General features: G+C 41.2%; 5 protein-coding genes across 8 annotated transcripts; 2 read left to right on the forward strand and 3 right to left on the reverse strand.

Annotated features, from left to right (window-relative positions):
• The first annotated feature begins 402 nt into the window (after positions 1 to 402).
• On the forward strand, positions 403 to 8,036 carry LOC113126974 (uncharacterized). Its single transcript, XM_026301149.2, has 2 exons — positions 403 to 550; positions 1,150 to 8,036. Exon 2 carries the CDS (start codon positions 1,156 to 1,158, stop codon positions 7,210 to 7,212), a length of 6,057 nt encoding a protein of 2,018 aa, XP_026156934.1. The 5' UTR covers positions 403 to 550; positions 1,150 to 1,155; the 3' UTR covers positions 7,213 to 8,036.
• Positions 8,037 to 8,133: 97 nt separating this feature from the next.
• apoea (apolipoprotein Ea) lies at positions 8,134 to 10,244 on the reverse strand. The gene is made up of 5 exons (XM_026301170.1): positions 10,105 to 10,244; positions 9,829 to 9,892; positions 9,563 to 9,710; positions 8,812 to 9,099; positions 8,134 to 8,697 (listed from the first exon to the last, which is right to left on the reverse strand). Exons 2-5 carry the CDS (start codon positions 9,869 to 9,871, stop codon positions 8,391 to 8,393), a joined length of 786 nt encoding a protein of 261 aa, XP_026156955.1. The 5' UTR covers positions 9,872 to 9,892; positions 10,105 to 10,244; the 3' UTR covers positions 8,134 to 8,390.
• On the forward strand, positions 10,162 to 12,493 carry apoa4a (apolipoprotein A-IV a). Of its 3 annotated transcripts, none has more exons than XM_026301168.1 (5): positions 10,162 to 10,297; positions 11,096 to 11,316; positions 11,415 to 11,475; positions 11,576 to 11,726; positions 11,813 to 12,493. In XM_026301168.1, the coding sequence occupies exons 2-5, from the start codon at positions 11,191 to 11,193 to the stop codon at positions 12,390 to 12,392; spliced, it is 918 nt and encodes a 305-aa protein (XP_026156953.1). In that variant the 5' UTR covers positions 10,162 to 10,297; positions 11,096 to 11,190; the 3' UTR covers positions 12,393 to 12,493. The 3 variants fall into 3 exon arrangements, with proteins under 3 accessions (XP_026156953.1, XP_026156954.1, XP_033181347.1); XM_026301169.1 differs by having other exon boundaries at positions 10,163 to 10,297; positions 11,268 to 11,316; XM_033325456.1 differs by lacking the exon at positions 10,162 to 10,297 and having other exon boundaries at positions 10,982 to 11,316.
• Positions 12,494 to 12,747: 254 nt separating this feature from the next.
• Positions 12,748 to 16,137, reverse strand: tomm40l (translocase of outer mitochondrial membrane 40 homolog, like). The gene is made up of 10 exons (XM_026301167.1): positions 16,090 to 16,137; positions 15,224 to 15,444; positions 15,046 to 15,113; positions 14,652 to 14,744; positions 14,458 to 14,559; positions 14,239 to 14,344; positions 13,986 to 14,108; positions 13,808 to 13,884; positions 13,541 to 13,643; positions 12,748 to 13,446 (listed from the first exon to the last, which is right to left on the reverse strand). Exons 2-10 carry the CDS (start codon positions 15,441 to 15,443, stop codon positions 13,307 to 13,309), a joined length of 1,032 nt encoding a protein of 343 aa, XP_026156952.1. The 5' UTR covers position 15,444; positions 16,090 to 16,137; the 3' UTR covers positions 12,748 to 13,306.
• A 2,671-nt stretch (positions 16,138 to 18,808) lies between these two features.
• LOC113126980 (probable ATP-dependent RNA helicase ddx6) lies at positions 18,809 to 27,137 on the reverse strand. 2 transcript variants are annotated; one of them, XM_026301159.1, is made up of 13 exons: positions 26,996 to 27,137; positions 24,790 to 25,872; positions 24,604 to 24,708; positions 24,126 to 24,255; positions 23,782 to 23,928; positions 23,435 to 23,529; positions 23,124 to 23,246; positions 22,594 to 22,722; positions 22,215 to 22,331; positions 21,981 to 22,044; positions 21,777 to 21,878; positions 21,108 to 21,327; positions 18,809 to 21,020 (listed from the first exon to the last, which is right to left on the reverse strand). In XM_026301159.1, exons 2-12 carry the CDS (start codon positions 25,033 to 25,035, stop codon positions 21,113 to 21,115), a joined length of 1,473 nt encoding a protein of 490 aa, XP_026156944.1. In that variant the 5' UTR covers positions 25,036 to 25,872; positions 26,996 to 27,137; the 3' UTR covers positions 18,809 to 21,020; positions 21,108 to 21,112. The 2 variants fall into 2 exon arrangements, with proteins under 2 accessions (XP_026156944.1, XP_026156945.1); XM_026301160.1 differs by having other exon boundaries at positions 27,050 to 27,129.
• Positions 27,138 to 27,347: the final 210 nt, after the last annotated feature.

The raw sequence follows: 27,347 nt of genomic DNA on the forward strand, positions 1-27,347 counted from the left end.
TTTTCTAATACTCAAATACTCACACAGCAAAATAACCCATTTATATCTTATTATGAACATTATGTTATTACTAATTATATTAATTACTGGTGCATTCATGTGTAAACGGAATTTTAACGCTGTACTGTAATATCTTCTTTGTTTAATAATCAAAATAATAACAATAATAATAATAGTAATTTACCTTATTATGAAAGAAATAAATATATTTGTAATCGTTCATTATTGTTTATGCCTTTAGTTAGTTACCTCTACATCTATATTAATAATACACATAAGCACAGAGAATAAATAAACTAAAATATAGTTTGTCTGGTGTAAAAAATAAAAAAACTATTTGATTGGGGGGTAATTTGAGGGGGGGGGGGGGGGGGCAGCTTCCGCTTTGCTGTGGCTCCTCCTGCAGGAAAACAACAGTGGAGACATGAGAGTCCTCAGATTTCTGCACAAACTGCATGTGAGATGAAGCTGTTTCTTGTCGTTCATTTGCGGAGATTTGCAGTTTAGCAGCTGCGGAGCATCAGGCGTCCAAGTCCGGTTGGTGAAGGCGGTAAGAACACGGTTTAATCCCAACAATAGCACGGAGTCTGTCGGTAGCTGCAAGTTTCTCAGACCCGTTTCTCCAACCACCAGTGTGTCCGTGACGCTGTGCACCACTAATAATTATTTTCATAGGTCTGCATGCGTTTTCAGGGTATTAGTGTATATTTTGAATGAACACTGTCATAGATGTGTCTCACACACACACACACACACACACACACACACACACACACACACACACACACACACACGCCTTCTGAGCTGTTAACATATTAGCAGATACAGTGGATGGTCTTCTGCAGTCCTTGCTTCAGGTGCTTGACAATTATTACTAAACTATTAACTTTTTTTTTATGGGCTTAACACAAGATAAGGATTAGGAAATAAGAAATACAAGCTGATATATAAAAAAAGTTATATACATTAGTATAAATTATCTCCCACATATCTTTATTTTTTACTATTTATAATTGACTATTTATTATTAATACTGACCCTCTCTAGGACTCCACATTTAAGATTTACTGCCAGCAAACTGTACACACTTTGATTTGTTTTCCGAAAGTACATTTAGCTTCATGTGTTTGATGTCCGATGTGTTTGCAGACTGAAATGGCTGCGGAGCACAGGTTTGCTGGCTCGTGTCTCAGCACAGTCGACCATGTGGAGAGAGACACTGAAGAACATCAGCTTTCACACCTGAAGTCTAACTCCATGGCTGAAGAGGTGACTCCTCTGGTGAAACCAGCAGCTGATATTCAGCAAAAGGCCTCCCCCTTTGATCCAACCCAATCTAAAAGTCAAGAAACAGACTCTATGCCTTGTTCAGTCAGGGATAAACATGGAAATGTGGATTCTTTTGATGAGAACAACATAGATTTTTCGCCAGAAAGTGCACCAAAAACATCCCAGAAAGATGGCACCATGCAACATGTCGAATCACAGATGCTGAATCCTCCAACTGTCCAAACTGAAAGTGAGAGAGAACCTACATCCCATCAGAAGGAAGAGAAAATGTTGTATTACTCGGTTTTTCATCAAATGCTGCAGCAGCAGAAGCATAAACCTGGACGACGATTCAAAAAGAAAACCCTCATGAAAATGGCCAAACTGTTTGTAATTGCCAAAGGTTGGGAACTGGAGACATCAGGAGCCAAATGTTCCCGTGGAGCTTTAGCAGAATGTGAGCGATTAGTGTTAAACCAGAAAGTGGATATTTTCAAATCCGTTTACTCAGTGACACAAAGTGACACGACTGAGGCTCGTTCTCTGACAGTCAGGGAGAATGATTGTGACAAAGAAACTGACTTCTCAGACAAATCAGCAGCTACAGCAGGTCAAAGTGCAACATCACCACTCATAGCAAAAGAAAAACTTAAAACACGTTCCACGCGAAAAAGGAAAGCAAAGAAGGAATCCAATCTTTCTGGAGCAGCAGGAGCAGACTGTAGCACATCCACAAATCTGCTGGACGGATCTCACAGCGCACCTGAACCTCTGTTGGATCCCAGGACAGTGAGAGCATCAGAGATGAAAAGGAAACTGAGGAAAATTGGATCTGTGGTTTCCAAAGAAGACACGAAAATCACTGGTGATAACAGTGAACTATTAGGAAAAACCTCAGCAGACATCTCCTGTGTTGACTCAGCAAAGAAACCAACTGTCAAACGACGAAAAAAGGCAAGAAAACTTGGTGTGAAAAACAGAACCAAACAAAAACCTGTAACATTAACAGAGAATGACGATGTGATGACACAGGATGTTAGAGGAGGTTTCTTTCTGTCTGAAAACAAAGCAGCAGCTGCAGAGACACATGGAGAGGATCTAGACAGGGGCACCGAACCAGCCCTGAAGTCAAAGAGGAGGAAACCTGCTCGAACATTCAGGGCAAAAACATTAAAAGCAAAAGCTGATCTGTTGTGTCAGGAGGTTGAATCAACCTGTGGCAGCGAACAGCACAGCAACAACCAAGAAGTCGTGTTGTTTCAGCCACTTTCTCAGTCTCAGGCTTCACACAGAAGAAAACGGGGGAAGAAAACAACAACTTCCAAAACGTATAAAAGAAAAACACCTGGAGCAAAATGCTCAGAATTAAAATCTGCTGAATCAGAAATCCTTGCATGTGTGTCATCAGTTTCAGCTGATGAAAATGTTCTGCTTCATGCTGGAAACCACAACTGTGCCATAGAAAACACTGAGGACCAACCCAGACCTCAAAACAGTGTGAAGAAAGCCAGGAAGAAGCAAATCGGCGCATCTAGATCAAAATGCAAGAGGCGTCAACAAGCTGTTCAGCAGCTCTCAACACAAAACGTTTCCCTGCCACAACAAAACGAAACAGCCAGTAACTCAGTCCCTCAGCTTCAGAACCCACGGAAAGCTGCAGCTAAAACAACAAAAAGCAAAGCAGATGCTCTGAATGTGCCTGTATGTGCAGCATTTAGTGACGACGGCACACTGGACCAATGTGCATCTGCTGAAGTCCCAGTGCAGATGTCAGATACAAAGACTGAGCCAACCTGTGAGCCAGGGACACCCACATTAACTATGAGGAGAAAAACCAACACAGGGAGACAACGAAAGAAACCAGTGGAGAAAATAAAGGATCCAGTAACTTTAAACATCCCCATTAAAGAGGAGACTCATGATATCAATGTGCAGTTTGGCACATCCAGTCAAAAGCAGCAGGCAGCAGAGGAAACAATCACAAATAACTGTGAGAGGAAACATAAAGGCAGAGGCCGGAGAAAAAAGAACAGGGTAGAAGATAAAACTTGTGATAATGGTTTGAATATTAAGAGTGAACTGGATCAGCTGGATTTTCCTCTGATGGACATGGAAACTGAATTAAACGAGAGTCATTTCATAAAAACTCCCACAGAAACTCAACCCTGCAGGCAAAAGAAGCTTCAGAGAAAATACACGGCAGCACAGTCTGAAGACAGTTTGACAAGTTATGTGAAGGGTCTACAAGTTAGATCCTTTTCAAGCAGGAGGTGCACAAAGCGAATTAAAAAGGAGCTAACGCTAAAGGAAGCAAGAGGGAAAAGTGGAAACATCACAATTTTACCAACTAAAACGTCTCGCGTGGAAATCAAAGCAAGTCAAGACGAGACTCAGAGTGTAACAAAAGATGAGGAGCTGATAACTGGCAGAGCAGATGAAAACATCTCAATGGTGAAAGCAGAGGAGGCACATTTTGAAAACGTGAAAAAAGTCAAAGGTAAAAAGAAATGTTTGGTGGTGAGAAGACAACCAAAAGTGGAACCTTTAGGTGAAGAAACCATAAGTGTGGCGGCCCCTGAGGTCCCGAGTGTTGAAAGTGGCACCACAACTACATCTTTGTTTGAAAACGTGTCCAAAAATCTCAAAATCAAAAGAAGAACAAAAGGCAAAAGGCCAAAGAAGAAGGTGGCATCAGAAGAGTCTGACAACACGACAGAGGTCACTCCAAGTCCTCCTGTCTCTGCTTTAAGTCAGAACCTACAAGAGGATGTCATAATGAGGCGCAAGAGGAGATTCAAAAGAGTAAATAAAGACCTAAAACTGGACCCTGCAGATAAAGTTTCTGTTTCTTTAGGAGATCAAACAAAAGAGAAATGCCCCATAACTTGTGTGACAGAGAAGAGTGGAGGAGGAAACAAAAGGCTGAAAAGTAAACGGAACATAAAAACATCTGAGTGCACAACACAGGCACCGACAGGAGAGCTGAAGTTGGGTGAAAATAAGAAAAGAGGTAGACAAGTCAGACAAACTTCAAGGAAAAAGACATTAATGCAACTGAGAAATGAGAAATCTAGTGAAGAACAAAAACCTAAATGTGATAATGGAGTTCCTGTCAGTCCAGGAACAAGCAAAAGAAGGAAAACAAAAGCATGTTTGAGGTCTGGGAAAGCAACAGAAGCTGTAAAAATAGAAGACACGTCCTCTTGTTCTGAGCCTGTTCTTGCTCACAGCTCTTCAACCCAAGATGCAGCTTTAAATGGGATGAATTTAAATGCTGATGAACAAGAACACAGTAAAAGTGAGACGTCAGAAGGAACAGCTGATAAAATCCCACCGGTTGAATCAGGTCCAACTGCTGTTCCTGAAGGACGATCAAAAATGACAAAGATGAGGAAGAAACCAAGGAGGAGAAAAACACAATGGGCTGTCAGAAAGAAACTAAAGCGACCTCAGATCAGTAAACACTGCAGTGATCCAGCTTTTTCATTTAATTCAGGGACCAGCATTAAGCAGGAAGTTGAAAATATAGAGCAAGAGACTCCTGTAAAAACACAGAGTGATCAAGCAGGCGAGATGAGGGCCAAACCTAGACTTAAATCCTCTCCTAAAATACAAAAGCCCCTGCAGTGCTCTTTTTGTGGCCGCTCTTTTCGACACATTACAGCTTTTACAGTCCACAGACGCGTCCACACAGGAGAAAAACCGTACAGATGTCCGACATGTGGCAAGAACTTTGCTCAGTTTTACCAACTCGACTTGCATTTAAAAATCCACAGAGAATCTCCTGCAGTTTGTTGCCCCTGTTGTGGTGGAAAATTTCAAAATAAAGAGGAACTGATCTTGCACTTTCACGTTCACACAAAAGACATTAAAGACTCAACCATAAACCAGGCAGGTGATAGTTTGGAGTCTCCAGTTGCTCCGAGCCACATTAAACCTTTCTGGTGCTCAGTTTGTTTGAAGGAGTTTTCAAAGCGAGCAACCTTTGCCATGCACAGACGAACACATGCTGGAGAGCAGCACACCTGCTCTGTGTGTGGGGAAAGGTTCCTCCAGGCTTCGAGGCTCAGTGCTCATGAACAGATTCACTGGCCTGTAAAACCGTACTCCTGCACCGTGTGTTGTAGAGGTTTCGCCAAACTCCAGGAGCTCAAACGTCACTCTCAGGTGCATTCTGGGCCCTCACCCTTCACCTGCGCCACATGTGAAAAATCTTTTAGTAGCTTCGCATCTTTACGCTCACATCAGATGGACAAAGTTTGCTCTGACAAACAAGACGCAAATCAAAAAGATGTGGATGGGTTCTTGTTTTCTCAGAGTGTTGAAGGACAGATCATCACTCCTGTGTATTTTAAATGTCTGATATGCAAACAGCTTCATCGTCACTGGTGTCAGTATATTCTGCATGTGCAGACACACACTCACAGTCAGTCTTATGCTTGTGACACCTGCAGACAACAGTACGACCGGGGAGATGAAATGAGGAGCCACTGCGCAGTCTGTTGCAGAAAAAGTGGGGAGGAAAGGGTCTGTAGATCCTCCCTGACTGAAGCCTGGAAGGATCCAGAAGCTCCACAGACTCAGGAGAATCAAGATAAAGAGCAGGTGGAGCAAATGTCACCTTTACCTCAAGTGGAAACAAGTGAAAAAGAGGTTACATGCATGCAGTCACCTCCTGCATCAACATGTGAGTCAAAGCTGCCAAATGATGACTGTAACTTCAGCCCTTCAGCTCCAATCTCAGATTTCTGCCCGACATCTGATCGAGCATCTGAGCCGCGCTCCAGCCCTCATCCTCGTCCCCTCATTCGCAGACACTGTGGCAGATATTCCTGTGGACGCTGTGGAAAGTCTTTCAGCCAGTGGAACAAGCTGTGGCTGCATCAGCGTTTCCACCGACAAACCGACCGAACTTTCTCCTGCACTCACTGCGACCTGGAGTTTCGCTTCCTGGGTTCCTACGTCGATCACCTGCAGGAACATGCTGCTCAGACGCCGTATGCTTGTCCTTTATGTCCCGACACCTTTGCAAACAATGAAAGCTTAAGTGTCCACATTTCTGAATCCCACAAACAGCACAGATCCAAGAAATGTAGCACATGTGGAAAGAATTTTTCCACCCTGAGAAACTTGAAGAAACACAAGCAGCTTCATAAAGGGGCCAACTCACATTACTGCCTCCCCTGTCACCTCTCCTTCTGCAGTAACAGTGCCTTAGAGAGTCACCTGAAGACTCACAGGCCACGTCTAAATGTACCAAAGCCTGCGGGGACCGTGGAGCCTCTTTTATTCCCGTATCACTGCAACAAATGCACCGCCACGTTCTCGAGCACAGATCTGCTGCAGGCACATCAAGTTTGTCATTTCACTGTGGGGAAAAAGAAGGAGAGCCCTCCAGAGACCATCACCTCCCGTGTTCCCAGCAGAAACCCAGAAGACGTTTCAGAGTTGCCTCAGCAGAAACATCGTGTTCCAGTGAGCAATAAAAAACACTTATTCAGGTATCCTCATCCAGACCGCCTGTATGTGGTACCCGCGGTCTCCTCAGAGCCACCTGTGGTCATTTCAGACACAGAAGAGGAAGATACCTCCACATGCAACACAGTGTTTGACTTTCCACAAAGACAACCAGGTGCTAATGGTAATCTTCCAGATTCCAGTAACTCAGAAATACCTCAGTCCTCCAGTCACACAGGCAGCTCGCTGATCCAACTCCAGGATCATTCAGAAAAACCTCCGCTCCTCCCAGGATCAAATCGAGACCAGGATTTTAGTGATTCCATCTCTTGTGATAGTGATTCGTCTGAACATATGTCACTTTTTTTGTTTCCTAATGACGAAGAGCTGGTAGAAGAGAGTCACAGGTGTGCAGTCTGCATGGAAGCGTTTACAGATATCTCAAAGCTGCATGAACACTACGTCGCTCATGCCAGAGGGATTTAGAAGCAGAAAAATCATGAATGTAAACTTTGATTTTGTTTTATTTTAGGTTTCTTAGGTAGAGGTGGAACATTTGTTACATTTTATAGTGTGAGATTTCATTTTGTTGAAAACCTTGTGTATCTAAAACACCTAATTTTCCTGAGCCAAGAAAAGACATTTGTGTTTTCAATGTTGCTGCAACACATTTTCAGACGGTTTACTAATCTTACAAAGTAGGTTATTTCTGTCAGCCTGTATAAAAAAAAAACAGTTAGTCCTAGTCTGAAAATATATAAACTGGCAAACATGGAAACACAATCTGGTGTCCTGCTACTGAACCACATCATGGCTCCCTTTTTGTCATTTTTTAGTTTCTACTGTGTTGACCATTGTTTTGTTGTTCAAAAGAAGATTTTTAATGTTTAACGCACAATAGTTTATTTTCTCTGTTTACGGTGAGTTTCATTATATTTCTGCCACTGTGGCTTATTTGTGCATTAAAGCTGGGATTCGTTTCTGAATGTGGTGCTTTTTGTTTGCGTTTCCATCAGTGTGAACAGCTGTGTGTTCACAGTAATGTTGGACAGTGTTGTGCAGTTCAGGGCAGAAGACAGTGAGTGTGTTGAGAGAGAAGATGTGTAAATTATATTTTCATGACTGTATTAATCTGTAAAATCTTTTGTAATGTAATATTTTTACAGTAAAAAGTGATGGGATTTTTGATGTTTTCTGCTTTTGTTTACGTGAAGCTACTGACACATGAGCAATGATGTTTGTATTTTCATGGCATCTATGAAATGATCTTAAGGACATGGATCTTTAAAAAGCTGAAACTTTCCCAGTGAGGTCTCTGTGTGTTGAATCAAAGACTGTATTCAAAAACATCAGGCCTGAGACCTTCAAACAAACTTCATTCTGCTTTGAGCACATTAATTTCCCAACTCTGGTTTAATCATTTATTTTGTGTAAACAGGGGCCACGCTGTTGGAAACAAGACTTTGAACATGTATTGATCACCAATAGACTAAACTAGACCTTTACGTGGCTGGTTTTTATTCAAGTGACAGAAAAATACTGTCACACTGTGTTTGGCATTTGTGATAAAATGAAACTTCCCTTATTTTAAAGCCGAGTACCTTCGGTTATGAGTCCTTTAAAAACTTGTAAGGGTGGTGTTCATACAGGAGGTGTATCAGGGTTCACAACTTGTCACTGATCATGGAGATTAAAGGCTGAAACCAGATGCGCAGCTCCTCCATCTTCTCCTCCATGGTGAATTTTACGTCTTCGGTGGTTTTCTCAAACTGCTCCTTGATGTCCTCCGCTGTGGACTGAATCCTGTCCTTCATGTTCTCCACCTGTGTCTTCAGCAGGTCATTGAGGGTGGTGATCTTTGCCTGGGCGTTGTCTCTCACCTGAGCAAAATAAGGGTTGAAACGTGTCTTCAAGTCCTCCATGTTGTTTGAGGTGCGAGACTGAAGTTCCTCAAAGTAGTCAGCAACATGTCTGAAAAAGGACACAGGCATTTATCACCACATCACATTCAACATCTATTCATTTTTTTGTAATTTTAGTTGGTAAAATAAAAAAAAAAACAAAAAACATCTGAGCCCCCCTCACTTCTTGATCTCCTGTGTGTCTTTGTTGAGGTGTTTCTTTAGCTTGCGGGTGTAGGCAGAGACCCTGAGCCTGACGTCGTCGGCGTTCTGCTCCATCATGGTCTGCAGCTCCTGGATGTACTTCTCCATCTGCTCCCGGGCCTCGGTCATGTGATCGCGGAGTTTGTCGGCCAGCATCTGCAGGTCTTTGCCCAGACGTTCAGCTGCTTCCTGGGTGTACGGAGCCAGTTTGCTCTGCAGGTCTTCCTTGTACATGGTCAGCTCAGACATGCTGTCCCGGATCAGGGTGCTGTTACCAGGACGAGACAGATCATTAAGTATTCAGGGTCCAAACTGGGTCAAGACTGACTCAGGGTCAACACAAATAAAGGCCTCATTTAAATGAGACACACCCTTACACACTTTGCATTAAATACCAATACTGAACTTTACTGTCAGTGCACTTTTTTGTACCTCAGTAGAGAACGAAGATACATTCATACCGACATTAACACAGGAGGCTGCACACTGACCAAGACACCAGGTGTTTGAGCTTGTTACTCTGCTGCATTACAGAAGGAACCAGCTGAATATTTTGCTTTCAAAGCAGCATCATGGGCGAGTGCACGAGTGTAAAATGTTTACCTGAGCAACACTAAAGGGTGCAGAAGGGGCTGTATATCAGTACTGAGGTAACAGAAGTTCACAGCGGGTTAGATATGATATGTAAACAGGTTACTGTGATAACTAGTCACTACAGCAAAAAGACTCACTCCAATTCTCTGCTGATCTGGGAGCTCTGGACGTTCTTCACTGCCTCATCGGCCTGTGAGTTAAGTTCTGTGAAATAATCCTTAAACTTGTTGACAGTGGCTTCCCAGTCGCTCCAGTCATCCTGAGGGACACTTCTCCCATGGCAGCCTGGTTTTGGAGGGAGAACACATCAGAACTGACCTGTTCAGCAATAAGAGACCTGCACCTCTCACATGCATTTTCCTCAGGTAATATAACTGTTGTGTTTGACAATATGACGATGTACCTGAGAGGACTGCCAGAGCAAGGATTACTACAAACATCCTCATGATGACCAGAAACAAGGACACCTGGAATGTCATGATATATAAAATATATGATCAATAATAAAATCAATCTAACACTGACAAAGAAGTTATATTAAAGTAGTAATGCACCTGCAAACTTTTATCTGATATTTTCCCATTTTAACTCAATAACATATGAATTATAAATTAGTTTCCAGTTAAAAACAAATCAATCAATGTAATTCAAACAGTGAGCAAACCACTCTGCATCTCACCTCTGATCCTGATCTGTGAGACTGACTGAACGTGTCCTTCAGCCTTTATAGAGTTTACTGGCACTGATGTGATCCAATAACTGTCAGCAGGATCGCTGACCTGTGTCCGAAGTTCCCAGCAGGAGCTGCGCTGTTGTCACCTTTTATTGCCGTGTGCGTTATTTTGGCTCCACGTCTCACGCTGGAAGCACAGGTCAGAAATTAGCAACACACAAAACATCAATCACTGTGATTTTAGTCTGTCTAGGGTTAAAGCTTCTAAAGTACAAGGGAATAGTTTTGGTTTAAAATGGTTCCTTAAACAAAATAAGACTTTTTTTCTGATCAGCCACAGGAAACTATAATAATCAGACTATAACAACCCCAGGCTGCACCGTCAGATGATCAGATAAAAAATAAAAAAAAACAGAGGGAAAAGGACAAAAGTCACTTTCCTATCAAACCAGTGTTCAGTTGATCAGGTCCAGAGTCTGATTTAACAACCACAGCCTCCAACCTCCAATAAACTACTGTCAACTAAACAGATCAGGGTATTAATGAATAACTTTGTTGTTTGTAGAGACCTAACTCTTAAACAAAGCACAACAACAACCCTCAGAAGATCCACGAACAATAAGAACCAGTTAAATGTTATCTGCTTTCCCAGAACGAGCCATGAGGCAGATCTGAGTTGTGAGATGCTTAATAGCTGCACAGACTCCAGTTTATTTTCACCTCCTCTCTTTTTCCTTTATTTGCTGGAGAATGTGAAAACTTCAGACTTCTGAAAATCCATCCATCCATTTAATAAGTTAAATAATAAAGACTATGATGAGCGGTTGCTTTATTTTGACGGGTCACAAAGCCAAAAAGAAAAGCACCGACCAACAAGGAAAAAAAAAACTTTAGGTGTTTTTAGTTTTTACATCAATGAGAAACAAAACAGAGAATATCTGTTTATATCTCTGGTTCTGACAGATCAAACTTTTTAAACCCAGTGTGTGTGTCACAGTTTGGAACAGCAGTGTTAAACAGAAAGTACATGTACCAAAGGATGAAGAAGCGGTGACACTTACAGTATGACGTGGAGTGACAGCAGTAACAATAATGTGTCCAGCAGGGCACCTGGAGAAGGACTTTAACCTTCAATACAGCTATAAAAATTCTGAACGCTGTTTCTCCAGCACAAGTCTTCAGACAAAGAGCGAGGAACACTCCAGCTGCCTCTGCAAGGTAAAACATTTTATTCTAAAATACATTTTAAAAGTGTGCGACTCTATTCATTATATATATATATATATATATATTTTAAATAGTACCTTTATTTGAAGCCAACAGACTCAAACTCAACCATGAAGGGCCTTGTGATTCTCGTACTTGCTGTTTTCTCTGGTGAGTGAATTCTCTCTTTGAAATAAAGTCGGGATCCGTACAAAAATGAAAAATCAGTGTTTGGGTTAAATGTGTGCTACATATGCTGCTGTATCCACAGTGTGCAATGCCAACATCCTGTGGCCAGAGCCTCCAAAGAGCAACATGGACATGGTCAAAGACGCGTTCTGGGACTACGTAGCTAAAATGACACTCACTGCTGAGGACTCTCTGAACCAGATCAGAATGTCTGAGCTGGGACAGGAAGTGAAGTAAGAGCTGACCGTGATGAAGAAGCCCAATGACACTGAAAACATACTTCAGGTTTCAATGTATAACTTCTTTTTTTGTCTTACAGTGCCAGGATCTCTCAGAGCGTTGATACAGTGAACCAGTACATCGTTACTCTGCGCTCTCAGGTGGCTCCTCTGACCCAGAACTTCATGACTCAGTTTACCCAGGAGGCCGAGCAGCTGAAGGCCCGTCTGGAGAAGGATCTGACTGCTGTGAGCACTAACCTGCAGCCCTACGCTGAGCAGATGGTGGAGCGGCTCCACATGCAGGTGGAGGAGCTGAAGAAGGAGGCGAACTCCTACGCTGAGGCCATGGACCCAGAGGCCCTCAAGACTGTCCTGCTGCAGAAGAGCCAAGAGCTGAGGGGGCAGCTGGATAAGAGTGTGGATGAGCTGCAGACCCAGATGATTCCCTACACTGAAGAGATAAGGCAGAAGATGGAGCAGAGCCTGGAGGAGTTTCAGAGGAGCATGATCCCCCTGGCCCAGAGCTTTGAGACCCAGCTGATCCAGAAAAGCCAAGAGATCCAGCAGAACCTGGCTCCATATGGAGAAGAGCTGAAGGCTAAGCTGGATGCCAGCACTCAGGACCTGCAGGCTCAGCTGGCTGTTCTGTGGGAGTCGTTCACTAAGCGCACTCAGTAAACAGCCTCAAAGCCCTCACTGCTCATCCAGCCTCCACATGGCAAATATTTATTTTAAATTTACCTAATGTGTATTTTATAAAATAAAAATTTGACAATCCAGTTCTTCATTTAACGTCTTAATTACTATTTTAAAAATCCTGTCAAGCTATTTGCTTACACAAAACCTGCTCTATTAAAAAGTTACTGGTCTGCACTTGTGGATGAATGAACAATATTGTCATTTGTCTTAGATGATCTGATGCCTCTTTGTCACATTATCTGAGATCAATGCTTTTAAACGCTCATGAACTTTAAAAACAAATTTCACAGAATCTCACACCAACACAGTGACGGAAGGAAAAGACCAAGAAGTGCAGTTTTTGTAAGAAATGGTATTCATCAGTTTCCAAGAGGTATATATGGGTCATATATACTGCTCCATATGAACGCAACATAAAAAAGGCAACAAAACAAGTGGTGAACATGACAGTCAGATACACACCTTCCAATAAACCACCTTTGAGACCAACAAATGACAAGCTCATTCACTGCACACCAAGACAGACTTTACAGTAAAAAACAAGAATAAAATTCAAACCAAACTGCGACAGGCACTGAACTCTGATCCCTGTAATCCTCTAACGTCTCTTAACGTCTTTCTACTGCCTGTCTGCGTTTGTGCCGAGAGTCCTCAAATTTCTGACCAGTTACATTCTTTGTTACACTTCTGAACATCTGAGGGGATTAAAGTCATGAGATCTACATTAATATCTTCTATTTACCACATTGATGAAACATGATGCAGGAAACCAATAACACGAGGTCAGAGAGACAGAGGTGATGGGACACACAGCATTCAGTACAAGGCAAAGTCTGTCTGTCCTCAGTGAGTCTGTCCGTTCTGTGCAGTCTGTCTGCAGATGGTCAGGCAGTCTAACCGATAACAACGCCAAAGCCGCACTGGAACTTGTTCTTGCGGTGATTGAGGAAGGCGCAAAGGACCAGAGAGAGCGGCAGAGGGAGCAACTTCTTTTCTAACGTTGCACCAACTATCCAGTTACTGTCTAGTGAACCTGAGAGAGCGACAAAGACAGTTTTATATGGCTGTATGAATAGAAAATAAACTCATATGACCTCTGTAAACACACCCAAATATGCACACCCTACCTTTAAATTGTAAATTGGCTTTAGGCACATCTAGCTGGTAACCGAACGACACACTGGTGTCCTGCATGCGGGTGCTGGCCTCGAACTCCACACCAACCTGCAACTGTTGAAGAGCAGAGAGAGTCAGATCCTGATGGAGGCACAGAGCGAAACACTTTCAAACAATCACAGGAAATATTCTTAGGGCAGGTTCATAAACTCAGACACAGTATCAGAAATAAAATCTGAGTGTTTGCAGAAATTAAACAGGAAAGGTGAAGAGGTTACCTCATCACTGGCTTTATGGTAGTATGAGGCATGAGCCCCCGCCGAGCCGAGAGTCAATGTGGCGATGTAGTTACTGCCTGTGCAGGTAAAAAAAAACAAAACAAACAAAAAAAATAATCAGTTTGAATTGAAGAAATCTAAATTCAAGATGTTTCAGGATTTTTATAACATGCCTCACCTGTGTATCTGCCAACTAAAGACATCACTGTGCCCTCCTCTCCTGGCCTGCGGTGGTAAACCAGCTCCCCTCCCAGAGCCAGAGCCGGCGTTATGGACTGGAGGTAGTGTGTTACAACAACACCTGACAGGCGAACACCAACAAGACATAATTTATTGAACTGGCCTGGATTATATAGCATCTTTTGAAAAATAAGAACATAGTCCTCTGACAAACTGGATCCACTATGCAGCATTACTGACTGATGACCTACCAGAACCAGCAAGGACATCTGGGTTTCCAAGTGTGATTGTTGCAGTAAAATCTTCTCCCCTAAACTCAGCATCACCCTGCCAGTTCACAAACTTCTGCTGTTGTGTCTGAGGACATGAGAGATTTGAACAAATTAACTTGTTAACAAAATGTACTACATTGCTGTATTAAACTATGTAAAAATCTCTATCAGGGAAAGAAAAATTAAACAGGACTTTACCTGGAAGGCCACTTTGGATCGTATTCTGTTGGTGATCTGGTGGATGATCTGGGCGTTAAGGCTGCCACTGTTGTCCATGTCTCCGACCATGACTGGAAAAAACTGAGGAAACACAACAGTAATATAGAATAAGACATAAAGAGCACAAACACCTTACAGTTGACAATCTGCTGAGAGTTGAGACTGCTGCATACCTCTGCTGGGCCCGTCTGCTTTGATCCAACATATGTGGCACCAAACCTGTAGCTGGAATCTCCCATGGTGCTCAGCAGCACAGTGTGATTTACCTTGAGGAAAGTTTAAAAGACAGTAAAAAAAAAAAAAAAAAAAAAAAAAATCAGTGGAAGTGGAGTTTCTGAGACAGACTTGATTCATATAGTCTAATATTGTCTGATGCCAAGAGAACCTGGGTTTAAGGCACATGGACTCACATGAAGCTCAATTATCAGTCTGAAAGTTTAATGTCATTTATCTAAATTGGAGCTTTAAAGATGCGGTTTGGCTTTTTGAAGTAGTAGTTACTCAAACAGACGTGTACAAGACAAAAACAGTGAACAGCCAGTTCTCATTCAAAAGCTCTTAACTGACCTGGAAGTGGTTGGAAAGGCCTTTGTTCACAACTAGCCTAACTCCTTCCATTTGCATAGGGAAAACCTCTGAGAAGAAAAACGTACAGGTAAGATAAAAGACATTCAGGTAACACAGGTATCTTTCAATTTTTTTTTACAAGTTATTATTTTTGGCTCATATGAAAAGTTATCTTTACCTTTGCATTTGCGATGACACTCATCAAATGCACCAGGATTAGGCAAAGAGCTTTCTGCCTCCTGCTGCTGCTGCTGCCCAGACACTGAGCCAGTGGGGGGTATAACTGGGGAGACTGGAGGCATCCCAAAGCCCGGTGGCACCGTCAACCCGGGGCCAGCAGCACCACCAGAGGCAGGTGGTGGAGGGTTGGGGGAGCTGGCAGCCAAAACACTACCCATGCTGAGAAGTAAGTGAGCAGGTGGGTTAAAACCAATATTAATATAGTTTATGCATTAACTCATGAACAACAGACCTGGGGTTATGACACATCCCTGTGAGTTTATTAGTTAACCTTAGTTTTTTCAAATTTGAACTTGGCCTGAATACTAATTACATGTTAGAAACTGGCAATTACAATAATTTCTATTAAACCAGAACATGTTGTAATAATGACATGACCAGTTATTGTCTTAGACCCATTATTTCTTAAACACAAGCTAAGAAATAATGGGTGAAATGTCCCTTTAACCTTTCACACAGCTGCTGTTCATTCATAGGAAGGTAGAGCAGTAACAGGTAAGAAACACTGGCTAACTGAGTACAAACAACGACATGTGACAGGGAATAACCCAGGAAGCATAAAACCATTAACTACTTTATTAATAAGATGCAGTTAATGTTTTGAATGAAAGCTATATGTTAGCATGAAACCGTTAGCCAAACTCTAGTGCAGTGGTTAGCGGGCTTGCTAGCTTTTCATCCGGTCAAAACAAACAGCTGCTGTTGGAGAAGTGAAGCAAACGTAACAAAAACAGCGACCATGTGCAAATATTTGTAAAGAAACATCACGATGCAGAAAACACCAGGCTAACTAAAGCTACTCACGTTGTGATTTCCAGAGGACGATGCAGTCGGAAGTTGAATCGTGTAGTACCAAAGAAGAAGACGAGAGTCCCGCTAAGGCCCGCCTATGAGATTTAAACACGTTATGATTGGATGACGGACGGTGACCCTACAAAACGATTGGTGGAAATGCCTGTCAGTCGTTTTATGTCTGTGGAAAAAAAATGCCGCTTACGTAATGATTTTCTTGAAATACTATTGGCTAGCTGAGCTGACGTCAACGGCAATGGGGCGGGACTTCATGATATCTGATCACCGATTGGTGAAGAGTTTAGGAAGAAACGCCAAGGTCAAATGGCACAATTTTCCTTGATAATAAAGCAAGATATTTTTAAGGCCATCAGATAAATACAGGTTTATGTAAACGATGAAGAACAATACTGACAGAATGATGAGCCAACACACGATGTAGATTTCTGGGCAATTTATTGAATTTTATAGCCCCTGCATGTATTTCCATGTTACAACAGTTGAGGACAGTGATAAACACAAGTTGTTGTAATACCTTGTGCCGCTTCAGTGCGTTTCTATAACACATCAGGAAGGAAAAAAAATGCAATAATGGTATTTGTGCAGTAAAACACAAAATAATTACCAAAGTTAATCTGTAATGGCAGAATAGAGAAAAGTACATGACAATGAGTAAAATTAGCCCAATTCTCAAAACATGGAGTCTGGTTTTAGGTATTTGAGGTCCAAAACAATGCAACTCAGTTAAACATGGGAATGAATGACTTGGTAAGGTACAAACAACTACTCAACACACTACTGGAGTGACTTTTGAAAAAAAAAAAAAGAAAAAAAAAAAAAGTGAATTCTTAAGTACGAGGAATTAACTGCACCGATGGTTTTGCAAGCCAATTCAGAGTAACTGTCCTTTCTGTCCCTGTTGTAGAGAAATACTGCTGCCAACTTTAGCCTCACCTACATCCAAACCAAAGAATCTGAAAGCCAATTAAGAGTCGTAACGTCATTGTTTTCTATCCACATTGCAGGGGAAACACTGCTGGAACTTTATCCTCAGCTTTCTGTAACAAATTTGCTGAGTTCTTCATCAAATTTGTCTGATACTGCCTTCAAGCACAGGTGAGTTAGTGCAGCAAATGACGTTGTCCAATTCAGTTTAGCTATGCACAGCTGAAATACCGGACACTTATTATTTTTAAGTTAAGATATTATTTTTTTAATTCCAATGATGAATATGTAGAACTCAAAGCAGTAATCCCCAAAACTGCCTTTTAGTGACCGAATCCTCACCTTTTCCTGATTTAAGTTACGTTTTTTTTTTTAAAAACAAGTTTTTGACAAATACCCTCCCCACCCCCCGTCAGCACTACAGACTCAACATGTCAGAGTGCACGCGCACACACACACACACACACACACACACACACAGATGTCTCGACAAATGACAAAAACCAACCAAAACACTAGACATTCATAACTCAATTCATCATAACCTCCTTTGTGATAAATTACAACACAAAATTTAATACAGCTTTGTTTTTGTGGCTCCACTGTTATAACATTTCTCTCACCAGACCAAATGCTGTGGTCTCAAAACATTTATTTGAAGCCTGTTTTTCATTTTCTTTTGCAACTTGGGCTCTTCCTGAGATTTCAACAATTAGTTTGGTGAGTAAAAAATGGAAATGAAGCCTGGAGTGACAAAAATGAAACTGTATATTTAAGTCCTGACAATTTCAGCTATAAATGTTTATGTAATTACTGATGTTTACTGATCACAAAAGAGATCATGGAATGACTCAGGGATGAGATCAGGAACACAAAACTTAGAAATGAAACCTTGTCAATTGATTAGGTTTTTGTCCACAAACTCGAACTGTGGGAAGAAGTAGTGGATTGAAAAAGGGGGCAAAAAAAAAAGAAAAAAAGAATCACATCCCTGATAACAACCAGAGCCACCCATACTGATACCAAGACACTGAACATCATCCAAAAAATAAAATAAAATAAAGTAAAATAAGTCTGCACATGAAAGCACAGAGAACCTGACATACAACTCTTACACTTACATACAACTTCAAACTGTTAGCAGGACAGTTTCATTCTTACTGCAAATTAACATCATCCACACAAGCTGGTTCCATTTCAACTGAAACTCTAACACCCACTGACTTCAGTTTAGGTGAAGTTGCATGTAAACATAATGATACTTAAAACTGCCTGTCGCACACACTTTACATCCTCTCACACAATCTCAAACACACACTCCTTGTTCAGACAGTCGCCTCGTGCACACACACACCTTGTACAGACGGTCGCCTCACACTCTCACACACACACCTTGTTCAGACAGTCGCCTCGTGCACACACGCACACACACTCCTTGTTCAGACAGTTGCCTCGTGCACACACACACCTTGTACAGACGGTCGCCTCACACTCTCACACACACACCTTGTTCAGACTGTCGTCTCACACACACACCTTGTACAGATGGTCGCCTCACATTCTCACACACACACACACACACACACCTTGTTCAGACAGTCGCATCGTGCGCACACACCTTATTCAGACAGCAGCCTTGCCTGCCTGCCCGCCCGCCCGCCAGCCCACACACACACACACACACACACGCACGCACGCACGCACACACACACAACATTCCACTTTTTTGGTTTTGCTTCAGTGTAAATCCTGAAAATCTATTTCAAGAAAAACAAAAGGAAACAAGAACTTCTACTTCCTCCTCTGCCAATGAAGCAAAGTATTTTCTTTTTTTTTGTAATTATAAATGACAAGTGTAAACAATGAATCATTCACAATTTTGTTTCATCAGAACGATTCATAACGCCTCATATAAAGATTGCCCTAGTGGAAAATAAATTGAGCTGCTGAAAACAAATCACAGCACTTTGATCATCTGTCACATAAACATGGAACAGGGTCAAGAAGATCACAGTGCTTTAACTCTTTCCAGAAACTCTCTTGTATTACTTCATACTCTCTCTGGTATTTAAAACATGAAGCTTACAAGGTGTTTTGTGTACTTTTGAGGGAAAACAACTTTAAATCAAAACTTTTGTACGTGCTCTAAGCACCAGAGAGAAAGAAAGACTCAAGACATCCAGAGATCATCTGATAAAACACTTGGCTTCTACAAACCCACCCACTGAAGAAAAAAAATATCCAGAAAATACCCAGTGCTAAAGCCTCACAGTGCCCAACCCCAAACTGCTTTAAGCAACACCAAAAAAAAAAAAAAAAAAAAACTTTAAAAAGCAAGAATACTTTCTTTTTTACACATTTTTGTCTTTGTCATTACTGATGTTCTGTAAGGGGAGGACAGAAAAAGAAAAGTCACAGCTGCCTGTTCAACGATGCTACAATTTTGCTTTCAAAAACAGAGCCCACCCCTTACAAAAGTTAATACTCACATTTTTAGAATGATAAAACATAGCTGTGCTGGGGGAACCAAAAAACATGAACAAAAATGATGTTTCTGCTGTTGCTGCAGGAAGAAAACTGACTTTTACTGATTTTTGTCAAAGTTCAATTGAAGGTCAGTTGTGGTCCTTTTTAGACTGAACAGGTTTCATACAGTCCATGAAACCATTTCATGTCCTCTATGCATTTTCATAACAGCCTAATGCAACAGCAGCAGTACAGATGAGACTGGTTGAATTATGATGGGCTGCAGAGACGACGCTGGAAACCAATACATTCACCAACATCAATTTTGTCTTGACAGGGCTTAAAAAGAAGATTTGCCTGACAAACTATTTTTCCACACTGGAACCAAGAAACTTAGATATGGGAGAAAAGTACAGTGAGAGAGAATTCAAACTATTGCTTTGCACCAAGCTTCTATAAAACCCTGTGACACTCTTGGATCAATTCATACTCAATTGTCAGGTCAGGAATGACAAATTAAAACCTTTGGATGTATCGGTCCTAAGCAGGACAGGAACCCAGACCCAGACACTGTAGTTGGATTTCTCAGAATTCACTATCCAGATGTGTTTTTTATGCAAAAGAACCTCCAACAACAACAGCAGCAGCAGCAGCTGTCTGCAAGGTGAACTAGCCAGCAGCAGCCATGATATAACAGCATGTGGCTGCTATTCTTCTCCTGTGCTGTTTGTGTGGTTGGCTGCTAACATCCATGAATCAGTGTGGGGGCCTGTGTCTTCAGGCCATCATTGTAGATTAACTCTCATGTAGGGAAAAACAGTCACGCAGTGTTTAAATAAAGCTGCCCTTTTTTATTGCATGGTTCCCATTGAAAATAAACGTTCACACTCAGGGCGGCTGTCAACGAGTTTGAGCCGTGTTTCGACACACCTCTGGAGTGTGGCCTTGTTGTCTTTTTCTCTTGCATAATGGATGTTTAAATAAACTTGGGTTTCTATTTATTTTGTTTTATTGTGCTCGGACTCTGCTGCACAAACAGCCGGCTATGAATGGATGAGTGCACATGGGAGTAAGTAAGGCACTTAAGGGACAACAGCAGTGTAAGTGGACAGAATGACGGCTGTTCAGGTGCACCATTGTAAACTGAAAAACCAGACCAACCTTGTTGCTGGCAATGAAAACAGTCTCCAAGGACGATGGGTTCAAAACAACTTTCATCCTCATTTGTACTGTTGTCTGTTTCAACAGCAAGTGTTTTCTAACAAACACATTATAGGAGAGAAATTATTCTGTGCACAGGATACATAGTCCCATCTGTTTGGTGCAAAACAATAGTCTAACTTTCTCAGTTTATTAAAAAAATGAGGCAGCTCTCTTTAAGAAAAAGCTAAGGAAATACCTAAAAATAAAACAGCTTTTACATCCATTTAACAGATTTGGAGAATACGTGAGAGGTGTGAAACTTAAGAGTTGCCTGAAGCCTGTGTGCAAGCGCTGATGTTTGTGCAAAAAGCCCGGTGTTTCCTAATGTCCTGGAAGGAAGACATAACTTAGATTAAGAAGACAGGTCTAATTTTTTGATTTAATGAAAGTGTAAAAATGATCTCAAAGCGTTTCACCTGCTTTAGGTGCTGTCCTGTTGGCGTCCTGGTTTTTCTTCGGCCTCCTCCACGTCACAGTCAGCGCTGGTCGAGTGGAACTCAGCAACATACAGGCTCTTGTCAATGCTGCTGGGAATGGGCTTGATGTCAGTGACCAGCTGGTCTTCAATGGCCTTTAGGTTGAAGCGATCCTCTGATGTGATCAGGTTTATAGCCAAGCCCAGGTGACCAAACCTCCCTGACAGTGAAAGAACATGTTTAGTATGAAGATGTATTCTGACATAACCATATTTATTTTACAGTTTCACAACCAAACCAGGCTTTTCTCTGTTCATAGTAAAGTGAGAGCCAATTTCAGATGCTGCTTCCTGGAAAACGTCCAAAGATTCGCACAGTGAAAATCAACTAGAGCAGATGGAGCTGTACTGATGTCATCCCACATGGAGAACTTGTATACATAAACATGCTGCTTTCACTGCATCAGTTTTAAAAAAATAAAAATCAACTTGAATTAGAAAGCTGTGATTGTTTCACTGTGCATTTTGAGTTGTCTGTTTTTTAATTTGGATTTTTATTTTAAATCCAGTTTGCAAACCAGTTTCTCCAAATGAGACAAAGGAGGGAACAGAGTGAAGCCACAGTAAACGTGATGGAGCAGTTCACAAGATTACAGACTTAACAACACACCTGATCTGCCAATACGATGGAGGTACGTCTCAGCATTCTTAGGGAAGTCAAAGTTGATGACTACGTTGACGGCTTGGATGTCAATGCCTCTGGTGAAAAGATCTATTGGAAGACGACAGAAAAAAAAATTAGATCAGTGCTGCAGAATAACAACATTAACATTAAATGGACCTTTCTGAAATGTCTTGTGCAATGAAAACTCACCGGTGCAGACCAGGTTTCTGCACAACCCATTTCTGAAATCATGGAACACACGGTTTCTGTATTCCTGAAAACAAATGTTAAAACATCAGCCATGTAGCGCAACAATATACACAATTAAGACGTGTAAACTGCCAATTTCTCAAACACAGCATGTGGCAAACTGGCGGAAAGAAAAACTAAAGCTACATCACACAAACACAAAAGCAAAATGTCTCTGTTGTTTTCGGTGCAGACCTGCATCATCTTAGCGTGGATGTAGAAGCAGGAGTAGCCCAGCTGAGTGATCTTCTTGGCCAACAGCTCCACCCTCTGAGTGGAGTTACAGAAGATGATTGACTGGTTGATCTGAAGCTGTGAAATAGGAAAAGACACATGGTAATGAAAACATGCTAATGAATCCCTACATCAACCTCATAACCTGAACCATTTCTGCTCCAAATGCTAAACTCACAAAATGACTGCTTAAAGAGGAAACAGACACAGATGGTCACAGAAATTATCCAAACTTAATACATCCCAGTCACTGGACCACAACCATGGTTAGTTACGAAACTGCAGAACATGCAGTTTGAATTGCACAGTACATGATGACAGTGAATACAGAGTCAGTTACCCTGGAGAACAGTGTGTTGAGGCAGTGGACTTTCTGCCTCTCTGTGACGTAGGCATAGAACTGAGTAATGCCCTTTAGAGTCAGCTCCTCCATCAGGTTTATCTCATAGGGTTTCTGAAGGTGTTTGGCCTACAGCAAGGACACACAGAATTAATAGGTTTTAGAGTGAGCATTTAAAAAAACTATTTGATAAGTGCACAACCCTGAAAGATACCCATTAGTTAAACTCAAGGTCACCTGAGTCTGTTTTAGAAATATGGACATTACTGAGATCAAAGAAGTACTCATACCTGTACTAAAAAGGTTTTAAAAACTGTATAGCAAAGGAAAAACACAACAGTAACACTTTCAGCACTTCCAAATGTTCAAATCCTGTGGTTGTTAAAGGAAAACTCTACAACAAACAACCACAAACACAGAACTGGACACAGTGTGAAAGACGGTTTGGTCTTGAGAGATACTCAGGTGGTGCCAAGTGGCCCTGAGCCATCGAGCTAGATGAGCACTGCAGCAATTAGCCGACGACTCACCATGAACTTCTGCACGCTGATAGGGAAGGTTGCAGAGTAAAGCAGGATCTGTCTGTTCTTGGCCAGGAAACTAATGATATCCTCGATGAGCACCACAAAGTCCTGAGACAGCAGCTTATCCGCCTGAGAGGAAATGGAGATGATTTAACATAAAGCAGGTTCTTTTCAACCTGAAAATCAAACTCAGATTTTTTTTTAAGACATTGAAGGAAGATTACGTAATTTCCCTGTCAAATACTATGAACAAGTTATAAATTACTGGTTACACCCAGTTTTGGTTATATTTTTCCAACAACTTTGTTCATGTTTACCTCATCCATCACCATCATCTGGACTTTATCCACCTTTGCCACTCCCTTCTTTATCAAGTCCAGGAGCCTGCCAGGCGTGGCGATGACCACATGCACTGATGTGAAAAAAGATTGACATTCACACAGAGCACAATATTTTACAGATGGAGTTTAAAACTGCTACTTTTACTACACTAAAAGTAAAAATATTACCCAAAACCTGTCCTCTCTAAAAAAACACAAAAAACTGCTTTTATAAACCAGCTGAACTTCACACAGAGACCAGAATGACATGTGTTAGTATAGTTATTACTTTGCACATGTGAAGAGCAGCCAAAAAAAAAAAAAAAAAAAAGGGGGGGTCTGACCAGTCTCATCCAGGCGCATGATGTCATCTCGCAGGTTAGTGCCCCCAGTGGTGGCCATCACTTTGACTCCTCCCAGATGTTTGCTGATCTGAATGCAGATCTGGCTAACCTGCAGTGCCAGCTCTCGAGTGGGTACCATGACAATGGCTGAGGAAAAACAAGTTAAGCATTGAGTAGACTGATTAGAAATTGAGTAAGAAGAAGTAAAGAAAGGAAGGAAATAGCAACAAAAGATAGAAAAAGATTTTGAGTAATGGACAGAGACAAAAGTAATGTGAGTGGTTGATTAGGATGGTATCAACGTGTACAGTATAAAACATCTAGGACTACAAACAAGCTCTCACCCTGAATGTGATCCTTCTTCAGGTCTATCCTCTCTAGCAGTGGGATGAGATAGGCTCCACTTTTCCCTGTTCCATTTTTAGCCCGGGCTAGAATATCCCGTCCAGACAGGGCGATAGGAATGCTTTCTTCCTGCAAGGAACCAAAAATCTCATCTTTAGTTTAAAGCTGTGACTACTGTGACATGCTCAAGAAAATAATTGTCTCCGGTACATATTCACTGACCTTTTCATTCTTTAAGCAGTCAAACTAGTAAAAAGTAGCCTATATGTTAAACATTTACTTTGGGGAAGGGTTTTTTTGTATTACTAATAAGCACTAAATTGTCAGTTTAGTTAATGAGTAGGTAAATTGTAGACAGTATTTAACTGGCAGCTCACCAGTTATTAAAATAATGCTGTCAATAAAAGCTGTTTATATGTGACCATCACATCAGGTTAATTTGATTAGCTAAGAAAACATAATAGAAACAAATCTCACCTGGATAGGGGATGGTTTCTCCCAACCCATCTCAAAGATGCCCATCAGGAGTTCACGTTTGAGACAATAATCTTCAAATTCATTCCCCTTAGTGGCTGTGACATCCTGTAGTCGACAGAAAGGTTAGTAAGACAGTAGAAAAGTACCTCTAGGCTAAAGAGCTATTAGTTACCAAGTCTGACTCACTGATGTTTTGACCCTGTTGTCTTTGGGAGGGAGCTTTAGGCTCTTTTTCCAGTCATCTCCAAACTTGATGCCTCCGGTGTCCTGAGGGGCACTGCCGGCTTTCTGGAGAGCACCCAAAGCCTTTCCTTGAGTTGTGGGTGCCGTCTGGACTGAAGCTGGTTTGGTGGTCTGTCCTCTGAGCTGCCCGTTCTGCTTATTTAGTCCCATCACGACTGGGCCAACAGTTTCTGTTCTGGCAGTTGCCATTTTTCCTGGTTTCCTTGATTTAGTTTTTTCTTCTTCAAAGTATTAGATTTTTTGCCTCTTAGGTTTTTCTTCTTAAAAATTTTCTTCAAAAGTAAAAAAAAGTTTAATAAAGCATTAACAAACAATATTCTATACTTTTTAAGTCCAAAGCTTTTAGAACAGAAGTCTATTTGTAGTATTTACATATACACATGTACGTGCAGTTCGGTCCCCTTCAACAACAGAGTGACTGACGTACAAAAACAAAAAACAAATTTTTACACAAGAGCTCTTCAAAATGAAGAGAAATCTGCATTCATATGCATGAATATACTTGCACACAATATAGAAAAATTATATGTGAACAAGTATCAAAGCGGCTCAAGTCCTGAAATAGAACAACTAAGGCAATCTGAACATGGGGAATAGCTTCTTCAATAGAATCTTTGTTCAACTTCTGTTTCTGAATTGAACAATATTTCCTGTTTCAACTTTGAGTCTATTTCAGTTGCTCAATATCCCTGCCCTCGGAAAAAAAAAAAAGATGTCCAACTTTGTACAAGTTTTTCCCCAGAATCATGTAGTCTGTAATGCTCTCAATTTATTTCCACTGTGGGTATATGTCGCTCCACGGGTGAAAAGAAAATGGATCCTGAAAACACATATCATACAAGGGGTTATCTAGTCCGAAGCCAAGTAGCCTTCCACCCCTTCTGAGTCTTCAGTGTGCGTTTCCTTTCTGCTCCAGGTGTTCGACCCTCGCTCCCTGACACCACAGGTCTTCAGGTCGTCTGTGTGAGCGTGGCTGTGATCAACCCGCTGCCTCCTCAAAGTCAGCCAACCCCTCAAACTTGTCACCTAAAAGAAAGTCAACAGAAAGTTGAATATCACTCAAGTGAACAAGAGGAAAGAGTAATTTACTGTATAAAAACATCTACCACTTACATCTGTAATGCAGCGATTTACTAGGTTTTATGTTTGAGATTTAAAACTCACAACTACTTACATTAACACTTAACTTGGATTTCATGTAGTTATGTGTGTTTCTTTTAACATCTTACATTATTATGAATAATAGTTGCCACTTCATTATTGACTTTTAATTTCAGCTCTATAAGCCAATGTTTCCCAACAATTTCAGTTTGTGGCCCCCTAAAAAAAATGAGAAAAGGCTGGAGAGTCATTAGTAGTATTTGCTTTTTATCCTGTTGTTTATAATCTGGCAGCTCCAGCAGATCTTATTCAACATATAATGAACCAGTGACAAAAGGTTTAACTTCAATCTGTTTCTATATGAGTGGAGAATTAAAAACAAAGAAAACAGGCCAGTGAAAGGCTAATTGGGTTAGTTTAAGGTTGCACAGGTGAAGCTGCCAGGTGGCTCTGCAGAGGCAGATTAGAGCAAATGTCAGGGTTTAAAACGACACAGAGCTAAATTACAGTAAAAGCTCCAGCTCTGACTGAAACTATCTTCATAATGAAGATTCAAAGCCAAACTCTCAAAGTTTTTGTTCTTGATTTCATTTTCAGACGAACCTTTACTGCTATTTTCTGTTTACTAAACATTTCTAATTGGTTTCTCCATCTGTGGAGCTGTGTCAAATACAAATCCTCCTTTGGAAAGAAATAATTTAATTTAACGTTACGTTAATGCAGAAACAACATTAGCCCGACTACCAAAGCTAAGCCAGACGCAAAGCCGCTACAAAGCTGTAACAGCCACATTTGAGTTTATATTAACTTTGAACTTACAAAACATACGATTATATTTCATGTTTGCGCGATAATAACTATACGCCACGTTAGCATTTGTATTTGTCACACTAACGCAAGCTAATGCTAAAGGGATCGTTAGCTTCGCTGCTAATTTAGCAATTTAGCACAAATAACTCCACTTGCTAACGCTAGCTCTATGCTAAACTGCTCACAACAACGCGGGTTTTACCGGAAACCGACCGGTTCAAAGTCTCCGCAAACCCACCTTAGTTTGTCTGCTATTAAAGAAAGGATATCCAGTTTGTGACTGATCACCTACTTCGTTTTAAGTCGCTTTAATAACTGAATTTTACTTGAACTATATCGCCTCTATTGTGTTTCTTCTTCCTTTACATCAACATGGTCGCCTTCTTCTTCGCCTTCTCTTCTTCGGCGCTTCTCTCCTGTTTATCACACGTGGGACTCGGAGACAGTGCTGCCACCTGCCGTCACATCTGGTTACTACAACATACGTTTTTAAAAATAACATTGAATTGTGATGGGACACCTTCAACAAGATTAGCATAACATATGATATTAGATAAACAAAATTATCCAAAACAAAATTCTTATGATTT

This window comes from Mastacembelus armatus, chromosome 11 (assembly GCF_900324485.2).
Source record: "Mastacembelus armatus chromosome 11, fMasArm1.2, whole genome shotgun sequence".
NCBI classification, from domain to species: domain Eukaryota; kingdom Metazoa; phylum Chordata; class Actinopteri; order Synbranchiformes; family Mastacembelidae; genus Mastacembelus; species Mastacembelus armatus.

Bases quoted from the DNA above. Each gene is read 5' to 3' on its own strand.
- apoa4a (XM_026301168.1), top strand. From the start codon at position 11,191: ATGTGTCCAGCAGGGCACCTGGAGAAGGACTTTAACCTTCAATACAGC. The intron at 11,317-11,414 runs GTAAAACATTTT...CTTTATTTGAAG, and splicing joins ACTCCAGCTGCCTCTGCAAG to CCAACAGACTCAAACTCAAC. The intron at 11,476-11,575 runs GTGAGTGAATTC...CTGTATCCACAG, and splicing joins CGTACTTGCTGTTTTCTCTG to TGTGCAATGCCAACATCCTG.
- LOC113126974 (XM_026301149.2), top strand. From the start codon at position 1,156: ATGGCTGCGGAGCACAGGTTTGCTGGCTCGTGTCTCAGCACAGTCGAC.
- LOC113126980 (XM_026301159.1), bottom strand. From the start codon at position 25,035: ATGGCAACTGCCAGAACAGAAACTGTTGGCCCAGTCGTGATGGGACTA. The intron at 24,709-24,789 runs GTGAGTCAGACT...TGTCGACTACAG, and splicing joins ACAACAGGGTCAAAACATCA to GATGTCACAGCCACTAAGGG. The intron at 24,256-24,603 runs GTGAGATTTGTT...GGTTCCTTGCAG, and splicing joins AGAAACCATCCCCTATCCAG to GAAGAAAGCATTCCTATCGC.
- apoea (XM_026301170.1), bottom strand. From the start codon at position 9,871: ATGAGGATGTTTGTAGTAATCCTTGCTCTGGCAGTCCTCTCAG. The intron at 9,100-9,562 runs GTGAGTCTTTTT...TCCTGGTAACAG, and splicing joins CAGATCAGCAGAGAATTGGA to CACCCTGATCCGGGACAGCA. The intron at 8,698-8,811 runs GTGAGGGGGGCT...GTCCTTTTTCAG, and splicing joins GACACACAGGAGATCAAGAA to ACATGTTGCTGACTACTTTG.
- tomm40l (XM_026301167.1), bottom strand. From the start codon at position 15,443: ATGGGTAGTGTTTTGGCTGCCAGCTCCCCCAACCCTCCACCACCTGCC. The intron at 15,114-15,223 runs GTAAAGATAACT...TTTTCTTCTCAG, and splicing joins GTGTCATCGCAAATGCAAAG to AGGTTTTCCCTATGCAAATG. The intron at 13,644-13,807 runs GTAACCTCTTCA...GCTCTTCAACAG, and splicing joins ACCATAAAGCCAGTGATGAG to TTGCAGGTTGGTGTGGAGTT.